Source organism: Emys orbicularis, chromosome 3, assembly GCF_028017835.1.
Source record: "Emys orbicularis isolate rEmyOrb1 chromosome 3, rEmyOrb1.hap1, whole genome shotgun sequence".
Taxonomy (NCBI): Eukaryota; Metazoa; Chordata; order Testudines; family Emydidae; genus Emys; species Emys orbicularis.
The window spans coordinates 127,620,815-127,645,019 of NC_088685.1; the positions used below are offsets into that span (position 1 = coordinate 127,620,815).

Below are 24,205 nucleotides of genomic sequence, written 5' to 3' on the forward strand. Positions count from 1 at the left end.
CATTCTAAAACCTTACAGAAAATATCCCAGTAACACTGCGTGTCAACAATTTGCTCAATGAATTGGAAACCTGCTTTCTATAAAATATAAAGTACAGACCATTTTTAAAGGCAATTCATATTATTTTGTTGCTAGTGCAAGCCCTTCACCTGCAACTGGTTGGACAGTTGTCACTACATGAGTTCCTAGTTTTGTGGGTGAAATAAATTTTTCTGCAGACAGTGATAATCCTAATCACTGATATGATGAATCATATTTATTTACCTATAAAATTCCCAGCATTAAAATATTAAAGCCACAGGTGCTTTTAGAAGGTTTTAGGGTAATCTAGAGATACAAGGTGGGTGAGGTAATATCTTTTATTGGACCAACTTCTGTTGGTGAGAGAGACAAGCTTTTGAGCCACACCGAGCTCTTCTTCACCAACAGAAGGTGATCCATTAAAAGATATTACCTCACCCATCTTGTCTCTCTAATACCCTGGGACTGACACAGCTACAACTACACTGCATACAACATTAGGGTAATCTGTCAGATGTAACAGGCCACCTGATCCTAAAACAGGTAGGCCTTGATTCATCCCGAGTTTTACAGCAGGTTCTGTCAGTACAGACTAGTAGCACAAAGTCTGCTTGGTTGGGTGGAGGCACAACAGTGGAAAACACCTGCACCAATGGGGGCATTAGGGAATGCCAGTGCAGAAATGGGTGGTGCTGGCGAGGGAGGGTCTTGGGTGACAGGAAACACACTTTGAGTCCTGGCAGAAATTAAATTCTGGAGAAAGCAGTAGTGTAAACACCACCTGCCCTCCCCATTTATGGCAAAGTTCCCCCTCAAGCTCAGAAGCCCCCTCACTAGAGAAGCTGACCCACACTGCTGTATTCTCATAGTAAGACAGAGGGCCAGACATTTTTTTTAAATTGTAAGTATGACAAGGCATCTGGGAAAATAAAATAGTCTTGGATACTCTCTGTCATCATCACAAAGACAATGGAAAGACTTCATCCACACAGCCCTTGAATTTACTATATTATTCTAGACAAGGCGTCAACCCTTTGTGCTGCAGCTGGTGTTTCTTCAGATTAAGGAGATGTTACTTACCTGCACAGTAATTGGAGTTCTTTGAGATGTGTGATCGCTATCTGTATTCCACTTGAGTTGTGCATGTGCTGCATGTTCTTGATATCAGAAAACTTTTGCTAGCTGTATCCACTGGTTCATGCCTGCGCCCTTCTCCTCCCTCATACTCCAAATCGAGGGCATAAGGGGCAGTGAGGACTGCCTGCCTCTCCAGTTACCTTTCTACTGTGAATAGCCCTGGGATAAGGCTCTGCACCAGCGGGAAAGGAGGGCAGGTAGTGCAATACAGACCACATATCTCAAAGAACTCCAATTAATGTACAGGTAAATAATCTTTTCTTCTTCTTCTTCAAGTGGTTGTCCCTATGTGTATTCTACCTGAGGTGACGTATAAGCAGTATTCATTGAGGAGGACCGTGCAAGGGATGCTGCTGTACCACATATTGAAGGACTGCTAAACCAAGAGGCTTCTGCTATAGAAGCCTGTACGAGGGCAAAATGTCTAACAAAGGTACAGATGCATTCTTAAAACATTCTTAAAACTACAATACCCACCTGCTGAAGTGAAAAAACAGATTGACAGAGCCAGACGAGTACCCAGAAGTCACCTTCTACAAGACAGGCCCAACAAAGAAAATAACAGAACACCACTAGCTGTCACCTTCAGCCCCCAACTAAAACCTCTCCAGTGCATCATCAGAGATCTACAACCTATCCTAAAAGATGATCCTTTACTCTCACAGATCTTGGGAGACAGACCTGTCCTCGCTTACAGACAACCCCCCAACCTAAAGCAAATACTCACCAGCAACCACACATCACTGAACAAAAACACTGACCCAGGAACCTATCCTTGTAACAAAGCCCGATGCCAACTCTGTCCACATATCTATTCAAGTGACATCATCATAGGGCCTAATCACATCAGCCATACCATCAGGGGCTCGTTCACCTGCACATCTACCAATGTGATATATGCCATCATGTGCCAGCAATGCCCCTCTGCCATGTACATTGGCCAAACCGGACAGTCTCTACGCAAAAGAATTAATGGACACAAATCTGACATCAGGAATCATAATACTCAAAAACCAGTGGGAGAACACTTTAACCTGTCTGGCCATTCAATGACAGACCTGCGGGTGGCTATCTTACAACAGAAAAACTTCAAAAACAGACTCCAACGAGAGACTGCTGAGCTGGAATTGATATGCAAACTAGACACAATCAACTCAGGATTGAATAAGGACTGGGAATGGCTGAGCCATTACAAACATTGAATCTATCTCCCCTTGTAAGTATTCAGGCCTGGTCTACACTAGGAGTTTATGTCGAATTTAGCGCCGTTACATCGAATTAACTCTGCACCCGTCCACACCACGAAGCTATTTAGTTCGACATAGAGGTCTCTTAAATTCGACTTCTGTACTCCTCCCCAACGAGGGGAGTAGCGCTAAATTCGACATGGCCATGTCGAATTAGGCTAGGTGTGGATGGAAATCGACGCTAATAGCTCCGGGAGCTATCCCACAGTGCACCACTCTGTTGACGCTCTGGACAGCAGTCCGAGCTCGGATGCTCTGACCAGCCACACAGGAAAAGCCCCAGGAAAATTTGAATTCCTTTTCCTGTCTGGGCAGTTTGAATCTCATTTCCTGTTTGGACATCGTGGCGAGCTCAGCAGCACTGGCAACGATGCAGAGCTCTCCAGCAGAGATGGCCGTGCAATCTCAGAATAGAAAGAGGGCCCCAGCATGGACTGATCGGGAAGTCTTGGATCTGATCGCTGTGTGGGGCGATGAGTCCGTGCTTTCCGAGCTGCGCTCCAAAAGACGGAATGCAAAGATCTAGGAGAAGATCTCTAAAGCCATGGCAGAGAGAGGATACAGCCGGGATGCAACGCAGTGCCGCGTGAAAATCAAGGAGCTGAGACAAGGCTACCAGAAGACCAAAGACGCAAACGGACGCTCCGGATCCCAGCCCCAGACATCCCGTTTCTACGAGGCACTGCATTGCATCCTAGGTGCGGCCGCCACCACTACCCCACCACTGACCGTGGACTCTGAGGATGGGATATTGTCGACGGCCGCTTCCTCGGACATGTTAGCGGACAGGGAAGATGAGGAAGAAGATGAGGAGGACGAGGCAGTCGACAGCGCTTACAACGCTGATTTCCCCGACAGCCAGGATCTCTTCATCACCCTTACAGAGATCCCCTACCAACCGTCCCCAGCCGTTAACCCGGACACAGAATCAGGGGAAGGATCACTCAGTAAGTGTTTAAAACATCTAAACATTTATTTTTTACAGAACAGGAATATTAACAATATTAACAATGGGTTTTGCATGATTACTTTGCCCTAGGCGCTTAACGGTTCAGTCCCTGGCAGTGCAACTACTAAAAAAAATCTAACAATGTCCGGTTTAGCATGATTGTTCTGCCCAAGCCGCTCTACTGTTTAGTCCCTGCCAGTGCAGCTACAGTAAAATCCGGTCTATATGTCCGGGGATAGAGCAGAAATCCTCCATGGACATCTCCACGAAGCTCTCCTGGAGGTAATTGGAAAGCCTTTGCATCAGGTTCCTGGGGAGAGCGGCCTTATTGGGTCCTCCGTAGTAGCAAACATTTCCGCGCCAGGAGACAAGCAAGTACTCCGGGATCATTGCCCTGCAGAGCATGGCGGCATACGGCCCCTGGTCTTTGCAGGCTTTCCCAAAGCATCCTTTCTTTTTCCGTCTCTGAAATCCTCATCAGAGTGATGTCGCTCATGGTGACCTGCTTTGAATTAGGTAGGGGAATGTTAGTATTGGGACTGCTTGCCTGTTCCTGTACAGAACTGTAACCGGCGGTTTACAGCCACGCGGTGGAGGCGGGAGAGGGGCAGCATACAGGGATCTTTCCCTGGGACAGCCGTGAGGGGATGGGACAGGGGCAGAGTTCATGCTTGCCGGATTGCTAGCAGCAGGGACTGGCATTGCTTTCAATGTGAAAGGAGACCAGTGCTATTATTAAAGTTTTAAGCAGCCACAAGTCTACGGCTTACCATGTCGGCCTGCTACACAAATTCCGGTGTCCTGCCCCGCTTCTCTGATCTGCACTGCAAGACCCCAGGCACTGAATGCGAAGGCCGAAAATTCGACCTTGTCCTGAGTGCGCATGTGATAGGTGCTGTGCATGGTCTTGTTCACAGAGAAAGACTATGTTCTTTGTTCACAACTAAATTTATCTTTCTGAGGAATTCACTCCCTTTTTCCCATCCCACAGCTGCGACTGTCTCCCGACCTAGCCTGGCATCACACTCCCAGAGGCTAGTGCAGATTAGGCGTAGGAAGAAGAGGACACAGGAGGACATGTTCACGGAACTTATGGGCTGCTCCCGAGCCCAGGCAGCCCAGCAGACCCAGTGGAGGGATAACTTGTCCCAAATGCACCGATCACACATGGAACGGGAGGAGAGGTGGCGGCAGGAAGACCAGCAGGCGACTCAAACGCTGCTTGGACTAATGAGGGAGCAAACGGACACGCTCCGGCGCCTTGTGGATGTTCTGCAGGACCGGAGGCAGGAGGACAGAGCCCCGCTGCAGTCTATCTGTAACCGCCCTCCCCCGCCACCAAGTCCCATACCCCCCTCACCCAAAGTCCAAAGAAGGAGGGGCGGCAGAGTCCGTGAAAACTCTCACTCCACCCCTGCAGACTGCTCTAGTACTAGAAGGCTCTCATTCCCCAAAATTTGACAAGTCCTTTCCTTCCCGCCTCACCCAAGCCCCCGTCCAAGTTTCACCCCCCAGTTTCATGTGTAGTTGCTAATAAAAAATACGTTTCTGTTAATTACTGTTTCCATCATGTTCTTTTACAGGAGAGTCTGTTTGAAGGGGGGGAAGGGGGTTGGTAATTGGACAGGACAGTCACCTTTACCAGGGTACAGAGGCCGGGGCAGGTTCAGCAGCAGGGCACACCCACAGTGCAGTCACTAGTTACCCTGGTCAGTCTGGGAGGTGGTTTTCATGTTCTGTGGTGGGGGGGTGGGGGTTGCTCTGTGACTTTGTGGCGGGGGAGGGCAGTTAGAGATCTTATGCAGCGGTCCTTATCCTGGATCACAGAGCCACGCAGCAGGGGATCTGTAACCGTCCTCCCCCTGCCACAAAGTCACATAGCCCCCACACACACACAGAGTCCCGAACAGGAGGGGTGGCAGGCTCCGTTGAAACAACCAGTCCACCACTGCGGAGCCTGTCATTCCTGGAGTTTAGAAGCGTCATTTGCATCACTACACTACACCCGCTCCCCACCACAGTCTGCGTCCCAGGTTCAACACTTTCCCGCGAAAACAGTAATAAAGAAAACGGTGTTCATTAACAAAATTCAAGTGATTTTATTTTTAAACGTGTGTTGGAAGGGGGGGAACGGGGTATGTAACTGGAGAGGATACTGAACATTTAGTGGGTAAAGAAACGGGGGCAGGTTCAGCTTCTCTGTACACAAACTTAAAAGTCACAGGTTACCCTGCTCACTCAGGAACCTAGCTTTCAAAGCCTCCCGGATGCACAGCGCGTCCCGCTGGGCTCTTCTAATCGCCCGGCTGTCTGGCTGGGCGTAATCAGCAGCCAGGCTATTTGCCTCAACCTCCCACCCCGCCATAAAGGTCTCCCCCTTGCTCTCACAGAGATTGTGGAGCACACAGCAAGCTGCAATAACAATGGGGATATTGGTTTCACTGAGATCACAGCGAGTCAGTAAGCTTCTCCATCTCCCCTTGAGACGGCCAAAAGCACACTCCACCACCATTCTGCACTTGCTGAGCCGGTAGTTGAAGAGTTCTTTTTCAGTGTCCAGGGCGCCAGTATAGGGCTTCATGAGCCAGGGCATTAGCGGGTAGGCTGGGTCCCCGAGGATGACTATAGGCATCTCCACATCCCCAAGAGTTACTTTGTGGTCCGGGAAGTAAATACCTTCCTGCAGCCGTCTAAACAGACCGGAGTTCCTGAAAACACGAGCGTCATGAACCTTGCCCGGCCATCCGACATTGATGTTTGTAAAACGTCCCCTATGGTCCACCAGTGCTTGCAGCACCATTGAAAAGTAGCCCTTTCGGTTGATGTACTGGCTGGCCTGGTGCTCCGGTCCCAGGATAGGGATGTGAGTTCCATCTATAGCCCCACCGCAGTTTGGGAATCCCATCGCGGCGAAGCCATCTATGATGACCTGCGCGTTTCCCAGGGTCACTACCTTTGAGAGCAGTACCTCAACGATTGCGTTGGCTACTTGCATGACAACAACCCCCACGGTAGATTTGCCCACGCCAAAGTGGTTCGCGACTGACCAGTAGCTGTCTGGCGTTGCAAGCTTCCAGAGGGCTATGGCTACTCGCTTCTGGACAGTCAGGGCTGCTCGCATCCGGGTGTCATTGCGCTTCGGGGCAGGGGACAGCAACTCACAAAGTTCCATGAAAGTCCCCTTCCGCATGCGAAAGTTTCGCAGCCACTGTGATTCATCCCAGACCTGCAGCACTATGCGGTCCCACCAGTCTGTGCTTGTTTCCCGGGCCCAGAATCACCGTTCCACAACATCAACATGACCCATTGCCACCGTGATGTCCTCGGCGCGGGGTCCCGTGCTTTCTGACAGGTCTGTGCCACTCTCAGACTTCAGGCCCTCACCGCGCTGCCGTAGCCTCCTCGCCTGATTTCTCTGCATCTGCCTCTGGGAAAGGTGGATGATAAGCTGCGAGGTGTTGACAACGGCCATAACTGCAGCGATGGTCGCAGCGGGCTCCATGCTCGCAGTGCTGTGGCGTCCGCGCTGTCACTGACCAGAAAAGTGCGCGAACTGATTTCCCGCCGGCGCTTTCAGGGAGGGAGGGCGGTAGTGACGGACGGATGACGACAGTTACCCAAAAGCGCCCTCGACACATTTTTTTACCCAGAAGGCATTGGCGGCTCGACCCAGAATTCCAATGGGCAGCGGGGACTGCGGGAACTGTGGGATAGCTGCCCACAGTGCACCGCTTCCAATGTCGACGCTTTCCCCGTTAGTGTGGACTCACAAAGTCGAATTACTGTCCTTAGTGTGGACACACACGTTCGATTTTGTAATATCGATTCCACATATTCGATTTAAGTAAAATCGAACTACTCTCGTAGTGTAGACATACCCTCACACTTCTTATCAAACTGTCTGTACTGAGCTATCTTGATTATCACTTCAAAAGTTTTTTTCTCTTACTTAATTGGCCTCTCAGAGTTGGTAAGACAACTCCCACCTGTTCATGCTCTCTGTATGTGTGTATATATATCTCCTCAATATATGTTTCACTCTATATGCATCCGAAGAGGTGGGCTGTAGCCCACGAAAGCTTATGCTCTAATAAATTTGTTAGTCTCTAAGGTGCCACAAGTACTCCTGTTCTTTTTTTAAAGGTACAGATGGAGCTCCATGTTGCCACTTGGTAGATATCTAGAAGGATGTCTCAAAGTGAGGCTACTGAGGTAACCTGGGTTCTGGTTGAATGGCTCTCACCACCTGAGAGGGAGTAGTCACTGATAGTTTGTAATGTATCAGGATTCAGACCAAAATCTCTATAAAGAGGCAGCTTCTCTTCTCATGTATTTGGCAAAGGAAACAAACAGTTTGGGAGATTTTCTAAGGGGCTTCATCCCTGTAGGTAAAAGACCAGGGCTTGGCGAACATCCAGAGAGTGGAGTATTATGTCCTCTCTAGTGACATGGGCATTTGGATAGAAGACAGGTGGGTGTATGACTTGGCTCAGATGGAATTCCAAGATTACTTTAGGAGACTACATCCTAAAGTCAGGAAATCCTTATCCTCATGGAAGCCCATACATGGATGGTCAGCTATAAGAGCATTCAGCTTACTGACTCTTCTTCCTGAGGTGATTGCCATGAGAAAGGCCACCTTCATCGAGAGATGTGTGAATGAGGATGAAACTAATGGTTCAAATTGGGTCTTCATCAGTGCTGATAAGACAAGATTGGATGTCCCATGTCAGGGTGGGTCTCAGCACCGGAGGAAAGGTTCTGATGAGCCCTTTTAAATCCTTCCTGTGGTAGGATGGGTGAAGACTGGAGGGCTTCCCACTAGAGGCTGAAAACTGCTAAAAGCCACCACATGAACATGCAAAGAGCTGAGGGATAATCTCATGTTTTTCAAGAGAGGAGCTAGTCTAAAATAGTAGGGATTTCAAAAGTTTCTGAAGGTATTCACCAATGTTTGCCTCAGGTAGAGAATTCTTTTCCATTTTGTGGCATAGTGTTTTCTTGTGGAATCTTTCCTACTATTGCTAAGGATTGTACTGCCACTTAATGTGCCTTTTCTATGTCCGTCATCCAGCCAAATAACATGTTGTTAGACGGAGGAATACTGGATTGGAGTGTTTGATTCTGCCTTCATCTTGAGTCAGTAGGTCTGGGAAGAAGTGAATATGGACACAAGGGCTTGAGGCCATCTGGAGAATGCTCAAAAACCAGAACTGTCTAGGCCACTGGGGAGTAATCAGGATAATCAGCTCTCTCTCTCTCTCTCGTTTGGTCTTCCTCAGAACTTCAGGTTCCCCTGAGATGCAAAGAGCTCCCACAATGGTAATGTCCATTGCTGAAAGATACGTCATACCACTGAGTCGTGCAGTTACCACTCATGGTCCTTGGAGAAATACAGATAGCTGGGTTTGTGATGACCAGGAGACCTGCATGGTGAATTGCCTGCCAGGTGTGAAGGTTGCAGGCTTCTCGAGACATCTAGATAGATGTATGTGCGGTGCTGGGAAGGAACTGGTGGTCATGGTACCTGTAGATACCAGTGACAAAGTGAAAGGTAGGAGAGAAATCCTGGAGGCCAAATTTTGGCTGATAGGTAAGAGAGTAAAGACCAGGACCTCTACAGTAGTATTCTGTGAAATGCTTCCAGTTCCATGCTCAGGACCAGCTAGATAGACAGAACTCCAGAGTTTCAATACATGGATGAGATGATGGTGTTGGGAGAACAGGTTTAGGTTTATTAATAACTTGGAATCTTTGAGGAAAAGAGAATTTTATACAGGAAGGATGGGTTCCACCTAAACCAAAATGGAACCAGACTGCTGGCATGTAAAATTTAAAAGGCCGCAGATGAGTTTTTAAACTAAGGCCTAAGGGAAAGCCAACAGGTGCGGAGGAGCATATGATTTGGAGAGATACAGCCCTTAGGGGAGGATTTATTTAAGAAGACAATCTATATACTAGTAAACAGGGGAGGATAAAAGTTGATAAAGTACAAGTAAGAGCTGAAGAGAAACAGTCAAATGAAAAAGACCCATTCAGTTACAACACATGAAGGCAGACAACTTAATATTGACAAGTTTTATAAGTGCTTGTATACGAATTCAAGAAATATAAATACTAAGATGGGTGAACTTGAGTGCCTGGTATTAAATGAGGATATTGATATAATAGGCATCACAGAAACTTGGTGGAATGATGATAATCAATGGGAGGTGGTAATATCATGGTACAAAATATATAGGAATGACAGAGTAGGTCACGCTGGTGAAAGAGGGATACTATATGTAAAAGAAAGCATAGAGTCAAATATAGTAACAATCTTAAATGAATCAAACTGTACCACAGAATCTCTATACTAGAAATTCCATGCTTGAATAATAAGTGTATAGAAGTAGGAATACACTACTGACCACCTGACCAGGATGGTGACAGTAATTGTGAAATGCTCAGGGAGATTAGACATGCTACAAAAACAGAAAACCCCATAAAATAGGGGATTTCAACTAACCCCAAATTGACTAGACACATGTCATCTCAGGATGGGATGCAGAGATAAAATTTATAGACAAGATATGACTGTTGCTTGGAGCAGCTAGCTCTGGAACCGACAAGGAGAGATCAATTCTTAATTTAGTCCTAAGTGGAGCACAGGATCTGGGCCAAGAGGTGAACATAGATGAACTACACAATAACAGCAACCATAATGTAATTAAATTTAACATTCCTAGGGGGCCGAGGGAAATATCAAAGAAACCCACCACAGTCATTTTTTAACTTCAAAAGCGGGAACTACACAAAAATGAGGAAACTAGTTAAATGGAAATTAAAAGGAACAGTCACAAGAGTGAAATGCCTGGAAGCTGCATGGAAACTATTTAAATACACCATAATAAAGGCTCAAATTAAAGGGATACCCCAAATAAAAAGAACTGCAAGAGGACCAAAAAATGCTACCATGGCTAAAAAGCAGAGTAAAAGAGGTGGTTAGAGGCAAAAAGGCATCCTTTAAAAATTGGAAGTCAAATCCTACTGAGGAAAATAGAAAGTAGCATAAACTCTAGCAAGTGAAATATAAAAGTATGATTAAACAGTCCAAAAAAGAATCTGAAAAGTAACTAGCAAAAGACACACAAACTAAGAGCAAGTTTTTTTTAAAACACATCAGAAGCAAGAAACCTGCCAAACAATCAGTGGGATCTCTGGATGATCGAGGTGCTAAAGGAGCACTCAAAAAAGACAAGGCTGTTGTGGAGAAGCTAAGTGAATCCTTTGCATCCGCCTTCACTCCAGAGGATGTGAAGGAGATTGGCACTCCTGAGCCATTCTTTTTAGGTGACAGATCTGAGGAACTGTCTCAGATTAAGGTGTCAATAGAGGAGGTTTTGGAACAAACTGATACATTGAACATTATTAAGTTACCGGTATACCAGATGGTATTCACCCAAGAGTTCTGAAGGAACTCAAATATGACATTGCAGACTACTAACTATGGTATGTAACCTATCACTTAAATCAGCCTCTGTAATAGATGACTGGCTGATAGCTAATGTAACACCAATTTTTTAAAAAGGTACCAGAGGTGATCTGGCAATAAAAGGCCGGTAAGCCTGACTTCAATACTGGGCAAATTGGTTGAAACTATAGTAAAAAACAGAATTATCAGACACATTGATGAACACGATATGTTGGGGAAGAGTCAACATGACTTTTGTAAAGGGAAATCATGCCTCATGAATCTATTAGAATTCTTTGAATGTGTCAAACATGTGGACAAGGGTGATCCAGTTGAGACAGTGGACTTTCAGAAAACATCTGACGAAGTCCCACATCAAAGACTCTGAAGCAAAGTAAGCAGTCACGGGATAAGAGAGACTGTCCTCTCATGGATCAGTATTTGGTTAAAAGATAGAAAACAAATGGTAGGAATAAATGGTCAGTTTTCACAAAGTAAAGTGGTAAATAGCAGGGTCCCCCAAGGATTTGCACTGGGACTTGTGCTGTTCAAAAAGGGGTAAACAGTGAGGTACAAAGCTGGCAGATGAAACAAAATTACTCAAGATAGTTAAGTCCAAAGCTGACTGCGAAGAGTTACAAAGGGATCTCTCAAAACTGGGTGACTGGGCAACAAAATGGCAGATGAAATTCAGTGTTGATAAATGCAAAGTAATGCACATTGGAAAACATAATCCCAACAATACATATTAAATGATGGGGTCTAAGTTAGCTATTACTGCTCAATAAAGAGATCTTGGAGTCATCGTGGATCATTCTCTGAAAACATCCGCTCAATGTGCATTGGCAGTCAAAAAAGCTAAAAGAATGTTACAAACCATTAGGAAAGTTATAGATAGTAAGACAGAAAATATCATAATGCCACTGTATAAATTGATAGTCCACCAACACCTTGAATACTGCATGTAGTTCTTGTCACGCCATCTCAAAAAAGATATATTAGAATTGGAAAAGGTACAGAGAAAGGCATCAAAAAATGATTAGGGGTATGGAACAGATTCCATATGAGGAGAGATTAAAGAGTCTTAGACTGTTCATCTTAGAAAAGAGACAACTCAGGGGGGGATATAACAGAGGTCTGTAAAGTCATGAATGGTGTGGAGAAAGTGAATAAGGAAGCATTATTTATACCTTCATAAGAACCATGGATCACCAAATGAAATTAATAGACAGTAGATTTAAAACAAATATAAGGAAGTACTTCTTCACACAATACACAGTCAACCTGTGGGACAAAGTAAATGCCAACTATGATTTTAACAGCCACATTAACATGTTACTCATGTTTATTATTTCTTTTACTATTTTCCTAATTAAATGCATAGCTGAATTATAGGGAAGCAGTGGACTCTAAATTTTAATAAGCAATGGACTCCAAATTCTAATAAGGATGTAAAAGAATGCATATGTGCTGTGGCCATCTCCAATTACATTCTAAACATTAGCAACTTCACATATTTCTACAAAACAGTAGAAATGTGGTAAAATGTCTTAGATTTGAAGTGTAATGATCAGAAGACACAATAAATACAGTAAGTGACACGAATCCGGATACAACACGGTAAAGCAGTACTCCGGGGGGGGGGGGGGGCTGCGCACTCCAGAGGATCAAAGCAAGTTCGTTATAACACGGTTTCACCAATAACACGGTAAGATTTTTTGGCTCCCGGGGACAGCGTTATATCGGGGTAGAGGTGTACTTGTATTGTACAAGAGAAAGCCTCGAGCAGAATTGAAAAAGGAGCATATGTAGATAGAGGAAACCCATAACCCAACAGGGAAAATGGAAGGGAAGGACAAACATACACATTGCCAAGGAAAAATATGAATTGGTAACTTTCACTTATCAAAAAAGGAGCCTGTCACAGAAGCAATTATTCAGCTGAAACGGTCTTGTTGCAAATCACACTTACTTTGATACGTCAAGCAGGAAGTCATTCAGTTCAGTCTGTTTGGCAAGACCCCTGCACACCTGAGGGAAACACATTATACATTGTTGCTTATGCCAGGAGAGCACTACACTCATAGTGAAACTGTAGGACAAACATTTTATTGGTCTAATCTGTATATAAACAAACAAGTGTAAGCAACTACATATAACAACACTGTAAAATGCACCAAAAAGCTAATACAGATTTGTGTGTCAGACTACAAGTTTAAATATCTTTTTGCAGCGCTGTGGATATGTTAACATGGATGAACAATACATTTCTGCATCTCTGCTAAAAAAAAAATACTGCCTATTGTTCAGTGCTGTAAAATTTGAGGTGCCATTGACTGGCATCTTTGGGTCCTGCTATGAAATCAACTTAACTACTGCCCTTCCATAACAAATTCTACAGCCTTGCTGGGAATGCTAATAGCATTTGTTTCCTTTATCCCTTATCCTGTTCCTTCATCACTTCTCTCAGCTTGTCAAAAGAAGCCCATAAAGGCATCAAATGAGTGAAGTGAAGCAGAATTGCTAGACTCCCCTTTCCCATGCTCTTTCTTTGGGGAAGTCAACAGGATTACAGAGACCGAATACAATTAACAGTGCAGGGAAAGGAAAATATTGCTAGATGAAGTGAGGACTTTGAACCCCATTGCTACTTCACCAGATTTCATATTCATTTCATATTAGTTGACAAAAGAATTTTACTCCTAGAATGTGCAGGGAGCTTTGCAGAAAGAATAAAGAAAACGGACCTTTACCGCTATGCACCTTTTATTTCATAAAATACCGTTCTAATCTGATAATGCTTTATGCATGTGCAAAGTGTACATAAATAAATACACAAAATGTGAAGAATCAGACCCACAGTTTCTACTTAGATTTACTCTATGGTTCCTTAAAAGTGCTATGAAAACAATTAACAATTAGGCTAAGGGATGACTTGATCACAATCTCTGGAGAACAAAATTTTGATAATTGGTTCTTGAGTCTAACAGACAAAGGTATAACATGATCCAATGGATGAAGTTGAAAAAAAGAAATTCAGACTGGAATAAGGCACACATTTTTAACAGTGAGGACAATTAGCCATTGGAACAATTTACCAATGGTGCTGGTGGAATCTCCATCACTGCCAACTTTTAAATCAAGATTACATAGTTTTCTAAGTTATGGGCTCAGACTTTTAAAGGAATTTAGGCATTGCTGCACTGAGTCTGGTTTAGGAGTCTACATCTTATTTTTCAAAATGGATTTAGGCACTTAATCAAGGGGACAGACAATGGGATTTAGGCTCCTAAATCCCTTTTGAATATATGTTTTAGGCTCCTAAATCAGGTGTTGCAAAGCTGAGCACAGCAACGCCTAAATACCTTTAAAATCTGGGCCTTGTTCTAGGTCAAACAGGAATTAATTCAGGGCTGTCCTATGGCCTGTATTATGCACATGATCAGATTAGATTATCACAATGGTCCCTATGAGCCTAGTCTATGAATTCAGACTCACCTGTACTTGATGTATTGCTACCGAGGCCCATGCAAGATTTGCTGTTGCAACCTGAAACAAAATATAAGAAACTAACTTTGAGGAAGTCCAGTAAATTTCAAACCAGTTCTATCATACCTTTTTTTGATCCAGCTGCTAAATGTCTTTGAATATTCTAACACTTCACCTGCTGAGATGTTTTAGATCACCGACAGGGAACTATATTTTGCGGGGGAGGGAGGACAGACAATGAATTTATTAAAGGTGTAACATGACTACCAGTGGTTCATTGTTCTAAAAGAGTATTCAGGTCACACACAGGAAGTGTTTAATACTTCTCATTTGTTTTGTGCCATTGGGAGGCTCACAGAGCTGTGCTCTCCAGAGGCAGCATGAAAGATCGCGGGTAAAATGAGGGTCCAGCTGTAGAATCTTGCCTGTATGCTCGGGGTTCTGCTGATCGCCATATTTGGGGTCGGGAAGGAATTTTCCTCCAGGGTAGATTGGCAAAGGCCCTGGAGGTTTTTCGCCTTCCTCCGCAGCATAGGGCAGGGGTCGCAGGCTGGAAGATTCTGTTGTGGGTGGGTCAGCTTTTGTGGCCTGCATCATGCGGGAGGTCAGACTAGATGACCATATTGGTCCCTTCTGACCTTAAAGTCTATGAGTCTATGATTCACCCCCAACAAATACAAGACAGAAGCAGCCCTTCCAAGAACTCACGAGGGGCTTTAAAAACTACATTTCATACATTGTTAAAATGTTTCTGCCACACAATGAAAGATCCCATGACAATGAAATATTCTTTGTGAGGAACAATCCATTAAACAACTAATATTTCTAAGGGAAAATCTCTGCTTGTGGACAGGCATTGCTTTTTTCATTGCCATTTGTGTTGCAGAAGAATCAGATATGATCACTAAAACAAGACTACTGTTTAAAATATGTCAGTTTCTGTACAACATTTCAAACAAATGTCATGTAATTTGTAGTTAACTAAGTTTAAATAAGTTTAAATGAGATGTGCTATCAGGCAGACTCTCCTGTCCTCAGAGCACACAGGTTTTGTTGGGAACAAACAGAACTGTAAAAAGTCTACTGCCATATACACTATTACAGCGTTTCTCAAACTGCGGTGCACGGACCACTGGGGTTCCCCGAGGGTATCCCAGGGGGTCCGCGGGCCCCGCTGATCAACTCCTCCCCCTCCCTTCCTAGTGCCTCCTGCACCCAAACTCTCTTCCAGAGCTCGCACCCTGCATCCACTCCTGTGAGTGAGGGTGGGGGAGAGCAAGCAACAGAGGGAGGGGGGCTGGAGTGAGCAGGGGTGGGGCCTCAGGGAAGGGGCGGGGCAGAGGCTTGGCCTTGGGGAAGGGGCAAGGGCTGAGAGGGAGGTTTGGGGGTGCCCAAAAATTTTTACATCAAAATGGGGGTCCTCGGGTTCCTAAAATTTTAGAACCGCTGCTCTATTAATATACATATTTCCTATAGAAGATACTGTAGCTTTTTTAACTGCATAACTATGGCATAAGATGTTTTGTGAGATAAAATTAAAAAGATTAAAAGGATACAAGCTACCTTAAAAATTCTTAGATTAGAACTAAAACATTTTATGCAGCATTATTTATTTCTTAAACAAAAAGCTAATGAATTATTGGAAATGTGGCAATTAGTTTAAAGTAGGTCCCAAATGTAAACAAATTGTCCAATATATACACAGCTTTGTACAGAACAAAATATGTGTAAGACCTACAAGAAGTATGGTTTTATTAACCGTTGAAGTTACTCTAGGGAAGGGGAGGTTACTCACCCTGTGTAGTAACTGTAGTTCCATAGCTTTATTACTTTGGCACAAAGAGAAGGGGATCTTGCCAACCATTGTTGGTTGATGTAAAACATGCAAGCTATGCTGTCTGTCACGATATTAACAGATTTGTCTCGGATTCCTGACTGCCCTCGGCTCCAGAAGGTTGATGTGTAAATGGCCTTCTTGGGCAGACCATCTGCCCTGAATGGTATATGTCCCTAGATGAGCCTCCCAACCCAACGACAAAGCTAAATTTGTCTTTATGGTGATGGTTGGAGCTGGCTGGATAAAGGGGATGCTGGCACAGACATTGTGAAGGTTCTTCAGACTGTTTGTTCAGTATATAAACTGGAAGCAGAGAAGGCATCATCTTGCATAATACGTTATGGCAGCGTCTACCTTTGTATGTCCCAGAAGCTGAAGACTATTTCTTGTCAAAGTCTGGGGGCTTATTTGAATCTTTGCAATGAGGTTTGAATGAGTTGAGAATGAGTCCATGGGGAGGTAAGCTCTGGTTGCTACTGTGTCTAAGGAGGCCCCTATGAATTCTATCCTTTGTACAGGGGGCAAAGTGGACTTTTCTACACTGACCTGGAGACATAGCCTGAGGAAAAGGACAAAGCTGTCTTCATGGTGGAAAGAACCTCACAGAAAGACCAGCCTTTGAGCAGCCAATTGTTGAGGTATGGAAAAACTATCATCACCCTCCAACACAGACAGACAGCAACCACTGCCAATACCTTTGAGAATACTCTTGGAGCAGAGAAAAGGCCGAATGGAAGTACCCAACACTGGAAGTGGTCTTGGCTGACCAGAAACCAAAGGAATCTCATTGTGAGATGGGTGAATCGTGATATGAAAATATGCATCCTGAAGGTCGAGGGCCAAAAACCATTCACCGGGATCCAATGATGGACTTTTTAGCTGCAACGGTCCCCATCCCGAATGTCTGTGCTTTCACTAAGATGTTCTCGAGTCTTAGCTCTAGAATAGGTCTCCACTCTCCGTTCTTCTATGGGAGTGGAGAATACTTGGGAGTAAAATCCCTTCTCCCCATGCTGAGCAGGAACTGGTTCTATGGCTCCTAAGCATAGAAGGGAACTGATTTCCTGTCTCAAGTATTTGTGAGAGGGAGCTTTGAAAATGGACAAGGAAAGGGGGTGAGGTAGGAGATGCAGGTAAAATGAATGCAGTAACCTGTTCTTATAACCTCCAAGTTCAAGTGGAGAGCCAGGTGGTCCCAAGGAGACATGTAATTCCAGCAGCTGTGTCAAATCTGGCACCAATAAATGCTCAGTACTCATCAGGGGAGGGGAGACTCAGGATCATCTGAAACTAACAGGTAGTTGGAATACCTAAACTCCTGCAAGACCATGTGGGTTAGCGGTACAGAGAGAGGAGTCTACCTGGATGAGTGTGTTGCAATGGAAGTCGTCGGTACCAACAATGTTCACTGCCTCAAAGAGAGTGTGGTCTGAGATGGCTTTTTCGACTGAAGGAGTCATTGTGCTAGGTACCAGAGGTTGTGGAGGAAGGTCCATCGGTACCATCTTGCTAGAAGCAAGCTGTTTCTCTCTGCTGCCCTGATTGTGTTTTGATGGTCCCAAAAATGGTTTAGGTACTGATGCAAACTTGGAATCAGGGCTCCTAGAGGAACTCAGAGTCTTAAAAGCACTATTGGTACAGGAGGAGCATGGAGCCTCAAATAGTACCCAACCCAGAACCTGAGGGCTTGGACATGGTTAACTTATGAGAAAACCAAGATCTTTTTCAAACAGGCTCTTTGTGAGGAGATGTAAAACTCCTTTTCTGAAAGGCATTCCCAGAATGCGGTGTCATGGTAGAAAGGGCACTCTGTTCACTTGGAAACTCATAATCTGGGTCTGAGGCTGGGTGAAGAGAGCTCTCTATGATGAAGAATTGCAGTCTAATCTCTCAGTTTTCCAAGCCATTGGACTGATGCGGTTAAGGCATGTCAATTTTATAGCCAACAGTACACAAGGGAGTGATGTGGCCATCATCATGTCCAACTGCCTTTGACTGTCCTAACCCAATGGATCAAATATTCATTTTGCCCCGGGTGTACTGGAGGTGGCTTTTCTGTGGGAGACTGAGCAAGATTCAAACCTCTGACCTTAGTAGTCAAGGACCTTAATCACTCAGCTACCACACCTCGAATAGCACTACACCTCAGCTCTTAAGGGCTGAGCAGAAATTGCATTTCTGAGGAATGTGCATGCCCCCAGATAAGGAATGCACCAGGAATGTCTGCTGCTGACCAGGATAGCCTATTGGTAGGTGAGGCAACAGATGAATCTTGGTGATCCTGGCATACCCCCTCATCTGGAGGGAAAACCTCCCAAAAGGAGGGTGGGGGAGGACCCTTAACAGGCACTGCTACCAAACATCTCTGATCAAAGATACATGTAATACATGCACACTTGAAGGGGAGCACCCATAAGCACAGTACTCGAAGAATAAATGCTTTTTAAAAGCTGACCATTTGAGCTCTGGGTAACTTGGTAACGTCCTTTTAAACAGGAGCAGCTTCATTCTGTAACACTAGTTCATGCACGTGTAATAGCCTGAGCTTTCTCTGATCTACCCTTCCATAAAGGTGTTGACAACATCTATAAAATCTATTATTTTAAAAGTCATAATCAATGAACAATTGATAACAATATACTTGAAATTATTCCCACAAGATGGAACGAAACAATTAGAGAATTTTGTGTGTATGAAATGAATCTTCCCACTCAGAATACCAATGAGCATCAACCAGCCTTATAAAGCCCACTCTCCAAGTATGTAACAAGGCTCAATTACAAAAAATATCAAAACAAAATGAGGAAAGAAAGAAGGAAGTCTGGGGTCAGAAGTAGCTGGCATCACCTCCAAGAGGGAAATTTAAAATAAAACAGTTGCAGCATTTTAGGCCTTACCTCCTGGTGACTGAGATGGAAGGCTTCTTTGCCCCAATGCCGATAAAGCTCCAGGATACCAATCAAATCACCAATTGCAGTGACAATCGGCAAACAAAGAACCGATTGGATACGAGTCCCTGATTCCAGTCCAGTACCTTTGGGAAATCGTTCATCCTAAAAAGTGCAAACAACATTTCATCAAATGTAAATATTATAACATTAATATAAAAAATAAATCAACATTTCTCTCTCAGCTGGCTGAACCACTTAGCACAAACAGCTAAACCCTTCACATTCAATAATTCAATCAAAAATGTCTCTCCATGGTTATTTTACAAATAGAAATGACCTTATCCAAAGTTAGAGTCGGTTATAGTAACAGATGCAAGTTTTGTATTTTTTTTTTAAGTACATCTCTTTTACCCTCACACTCAGCAGAAATAATATTTTATTGCTGAGGCTAGTCTGGACAATGGCAGAAAGAAAACTAAATAGACTGGTAACTGCGGCCACTACACTACAGCGATAAGTCAACCTAAGTTATGCTACTCCAGCTACATGAATAACGTAGCTGGAGTCGACGTAGCTTAGGTCGACTTACTGCAGTGTCTACACTGCGCTGGGTCGATGGGAGACACTCTCCCGTCAACTTCCCTGATTCCTCTCGTTCCGGTGGAACACTGGAGTTGACGGGAGAGCACTCTTCACTAGACCCGCTAAATTGATCCCCAGTGCATTGATTGCAGCAGCGTCAATCCTGCAGTAGTGTAGACATAGCCTCTGAATTGAATTGCAGCAACTCAAACCACAGGGTTACCAAGCAGGCAATAGCCTCTGTGGGAGTAAGTAATCAAAGCCTAAGGCACTCACTAGGTGCCAAAGGCCCCATGGAGACACAAATCTGCACTAACAATTCCCAAACTATCCCAATACTGAGGACAAAAGTGTTTTCTCTCTACACCTATGCAAGACAGAAAGGCTCTTCCCCATAACTTATTGTGCTTTACCACCCATCCTTAGTATACCTGTTCTGAAACTTGTGCAAAAGTTACAGGAAAGAATGTCATGACAACGAACTGCTACCACAAAGGTTTGCCATTAATAAGATTGCCCCAGGCTTTACAGACCAAATGCCCCATGAAAGGGAACTTATCATGAATAGAAAAATTGCCCATATGTTATTTTTTTACTGGGGTTGTAACTAATCCCAAGTTGTAACTGTGGGCCCGCACTCTTGAGCACTAGCCCTTTAATCCTCTACTCTGAACAGATGATCCTTGCAGTGTGCTCCAGGGAAAGGAGAACACCCCTCCTAGCTTGGCCAATGTGCTGTAGTAGCAAAAAAAATGCCTTCCTCACCCCAAATAAGGTGATCAGTTTCCCCTTGAGCATGACAGCGAGGGTCAATCTGAATGTCACCCATCGCCTGAAAGCAATTGTCACACTAACCAATGGTAAATAATCCCTCCCTCAGGCAACCCCAAAGGAAGGAGAATGTGGAGAACTTCAGGCTGTCAGGAAGGAACATACCAGGAGGATCCTACTTCCACTGGCAGACTCTTTTAGTGCCTGCTTACTTGAAGAGGGATCATGCAAGTCAGTGTATAAGGGCCTGCTGCATCCCCTGGTTGAAACACTCCCAAAGCCTCTGGAACCCATTCACCATGATCAATAACCCCCTTGTAGAAAAGCAAACAAGAATAAGGGGTCTGGGAGGAAAGGAAAACATGCCCAGTGGAAGCAGCCCTTGCACTTTTCCCAAATCCAACCCACAGGCCACCGTAACATGCTCACTCTCTGCTGAGGTGGAGAGCCTGAATTCTAGAAGAACATAGACTAAACAGAAAAGATTTCTTCTGAGCCGAAGATGAATGAGTCGGCACATATGGATATGCACAATCTTTGCAAATAAAGATCTATTTGATAAGAGAAAAGCTGCCATGCTATACTGGTGCTCTGGTGAGAGTGTAAACCAGAAGACATCATTCATACATTTTCCCCCACAAAAACTCTAGAATTTGATTATGAATATGAAATATACATATATAAAACATTAAGGTATTAAATGAAAACTACTGAGGAAATTTTAAAGTAATGCAGTCAAGTAGTGTCATGTATTAAATCAAAATTTGGTTGGCTATGTGCAAGTTAATAGAGTGCCAGTCACTTTAGCATTTGGGCTTGGCGTAATGCCTGTTCTGAGGGCTAGCAAGGGAATTTTTGGCTGATCATGCTTTTTTTCCCCCATGGATTTTTATTGCACAGAAGTGTTATTTCCCTTTTCTGGCACAAAAAAGTTATTTTTTTTAAAAATGGATAACATTTGCAAAAGTTAAAAAAAATATATAGGGAAGAGTTTTTATTAAATTAATCCAGACATAGAGAATTCATGCTTCTGGTCAGACACTACTAGTAGCAATGTAAATTATTTACTGTATGAATAATCCAGTTTACATTTCAAGTAATAAATTTTTTGGGGAAAAAAACATGTATGTATCTCTTTAAAAAGAGAAAGCAATTTACCCCCAGAATATCTTCTACTAACAAAGTTTTTCTATATTTGGCTACATATGCAGATATTGTGGTGCCAAGTGCAATGGGCCCTGCAGGAATGAGCTGTGGTTGTCCTTCCTTAGCTCCCGGAGGTGTGAACACACACAGGCTCTAATCAGAAGAAGAAAGAAAATGCCATTAGAAAGTTTCACTGTATTTGCACAGTAATTTGTGTTATTATGTACAATAAATAATAAGAAGAATTAAAGGATAAATTAAAATAATTTAGGTAGATCCATTTTTGAGCTGACGACAATGAAACTGAGGTGGACTGATGGACTCAGTTTAATTCTGTCAACAACTGCGTCAAGAGATAATAGCAAATTCAGCCCTGGCGTAAGTGGATGCAACACCTATTGTAGTCAATATCAGCTGTGCTCACTTACATCCGAAATCGATTCTGCCCTTTTGAATACATTACGTATCGTATAGAACTCCAGAGCAGTAAGTGACCAGATAACAGAAAACTACTCTTTTGTCAAGGATACATTTACTTCCATCTTTTCAAAGAAAAGTTTTAACAAACACAGATAACTCCAAGTTCTAATTTCTCTTTCCCGTTACTTCCCCACCTCTGTCTCCATGGTCAGGTGGCTTTGGCCCTGAACCTGCAATTGTATCCAGGCAGATCGATATTTGAACCCATGTGGAGCACAACTGACGACAGTGGGGCCTCTGAGCAAGTATGAACGTGTCCCCCTGCATGCATTCTGATTTGCTGCCTTTGCTACCCAAGAGCAATCTGAGCTGATTATGTTGCTGAAGACTCAGAATTAGTTATGACAACTTTCACTTTATGAAAGCCTTCCACAAAACAATGACTTTTTTTTTTTTATAACGCTGAAGTATAAACCAAGGTAGCATTAGTAAAGTAAATGAGGTCAGCACAGGAAAAAGCTGCTGGCTACATAGATCCAACTGCAGCATCAAGGCCTAAGGGAGACTAAACTAGAACACCTATTTTTTTCCTCTTTATTCTTAAAATCAAACATTAAATTACAAAAAAATAAATAGATTTTAACACAACCACAAGCATAAACAGAGGCTAACCTGCCAGCCCTCCGGGTGCCCATCTCCCATTGGGAGTCTAGGAGAGTTGTGTTCACAAGGATTTTAGGATCAACTACATACAGCATGTGATTATTCCTTACAGGAAGGGAAATGGACTAGATGATCACCATCTTCCATTTCATGAGTCTATGGAAGTAGTTATGGCTTTCTGTAAGGTATTTATTGCTAGATGCATGAAACAATTTCCCGGCCTCCCATGAATCAAAGTAGCACCATTATCTTCAATAAGGAACTAGCCCACAGTTTAGTACTATTTGCCTGTTTGTTATTGCAATGACAGTGCTGTTTGAGTTACTGTTTTTTGTTGGTCACTACTTCAGAGCTATTTGGCTTTCTTCATTAGCCAGTTGACACTGTACTAGCTGTACGATTTGAAGGTTTGCTCGGTCACTCAAAAGCATCTGACAGGCTGCCACTAGTGGCTGAAATACTGAGAGAATCACGCGTATCAGCAAGAAAATTAGCTAAAATTGTGTTTAATGGGTTAAATAATTATTTAAGTTGTATTTCTAGAAAGGAGGAGCGTTCAACTTAATTTACTCTTTGCTTGTTAGTAAAAATAAATCCACATATATACCGTTCTCTACTGTCAGAACGTTATTTTCTCTTCCCTGCTCCTAACCACTTCCCCTTTAAAATAATTTCTTTTTATTTCTCAAATAGTCAGACATCCAAAGTTGAATGGCAAAACAATAAAGCAACATGTTAGTGATTGTCAGTATAACGGTCATATAAGACGGTTATATACACAGGAAGCAGAATGATATTTCAAATCTTAAGTGAAATCCTGGCTCTATTGAAATCAATAGCAAAATATCCATTGACTTCAAGGGGCCAGGATTTCATGCCCTTATCTTTATCTACTTTAGGTAATTATATGGCCCCTGATACCATAGTATCTGAGTGCCATCACACCCACCCGCAGTGAGGTAGGGCAGTACTATCATACTCATTCTACAAATGGGGAACGGAGACACAGAGAGGCTAGGTGACTTTCCAGTCACACAGGAAGTCTGTGGCAGAGCATGGAAACAAATTCTGGCTTCCCAAATCTGAAGCCTAGTGCTTTAGCCACTGGACCATCCTTTTTTATACATTCTTTTCATTAATAAAACCAAAAGCACTTTTTGAAGAGACTCTTTTTAAATAGGTAAGGGATGGCTTATTACTAGTTTGGTGCTGAAACCATTAGTCCAAATGGTTTGATTTATTTCAATAGCAAAATTAAATAAAACTGTTTGAACCAATAATAATACGCAGGATTTCCATACAGTAAGTAACAGTAATGCTAAATAGCATTATGATTTTTGGTAAGAAATAGACAGGAAATATACTAAGGATGAAAGATCTTTATTCATGCAAAATGTCCCTACTAATAAAAATTATGGAAACAGAAATCAGAAAATATATAATATTTAGGGAACAATTTCTCCAAACAGAATGTATTGCAAGCTTTTTCATTAGGCATCAGAAAGTCTTAATTGTCCAGACACATATGCAGTCATTTGATTGCACTGATTAATTTTACAATCAGATGCTGCTTTCATTAAGTCTATTATAGGGATTAAA

General features: G+C 43.4%; 1 protein-coding gene across 1 annotated transcript in view; it reads right to left on the reverse strand.

The window, feature by feature from the left end:
* Window positions 1–24,205, reverse strand: part of PDE10A (phosphodiesterase 10A) — a 309,295-nt gene that overhangs the window by 56,293 nt on the left and 228,797 nt on the right. Inside the window, exons 6-9 of the mRNA XM_065401635.1 lie at window positions 21,536–21,676; window positions 19,031–19,186; window positions 14,306–14,356; window positions 12,780–12,838 (exon numbers count right to left, since the gene is read on the reverse strand). Coding sequence (XP_065257707.1) covers window positions 12,780–12,838; window positions 14,306–14,356; window positions 19,031–19,186; window positions 21,536–21,676 — 407 coding nt within the window. The remainder of the gene's footprint in view (window positions 1–12,779; window positions 12,839–14,305; window positions 14,357–19,030; window positions 19,187–21,535; window positions 21,677–24,205) is intronic.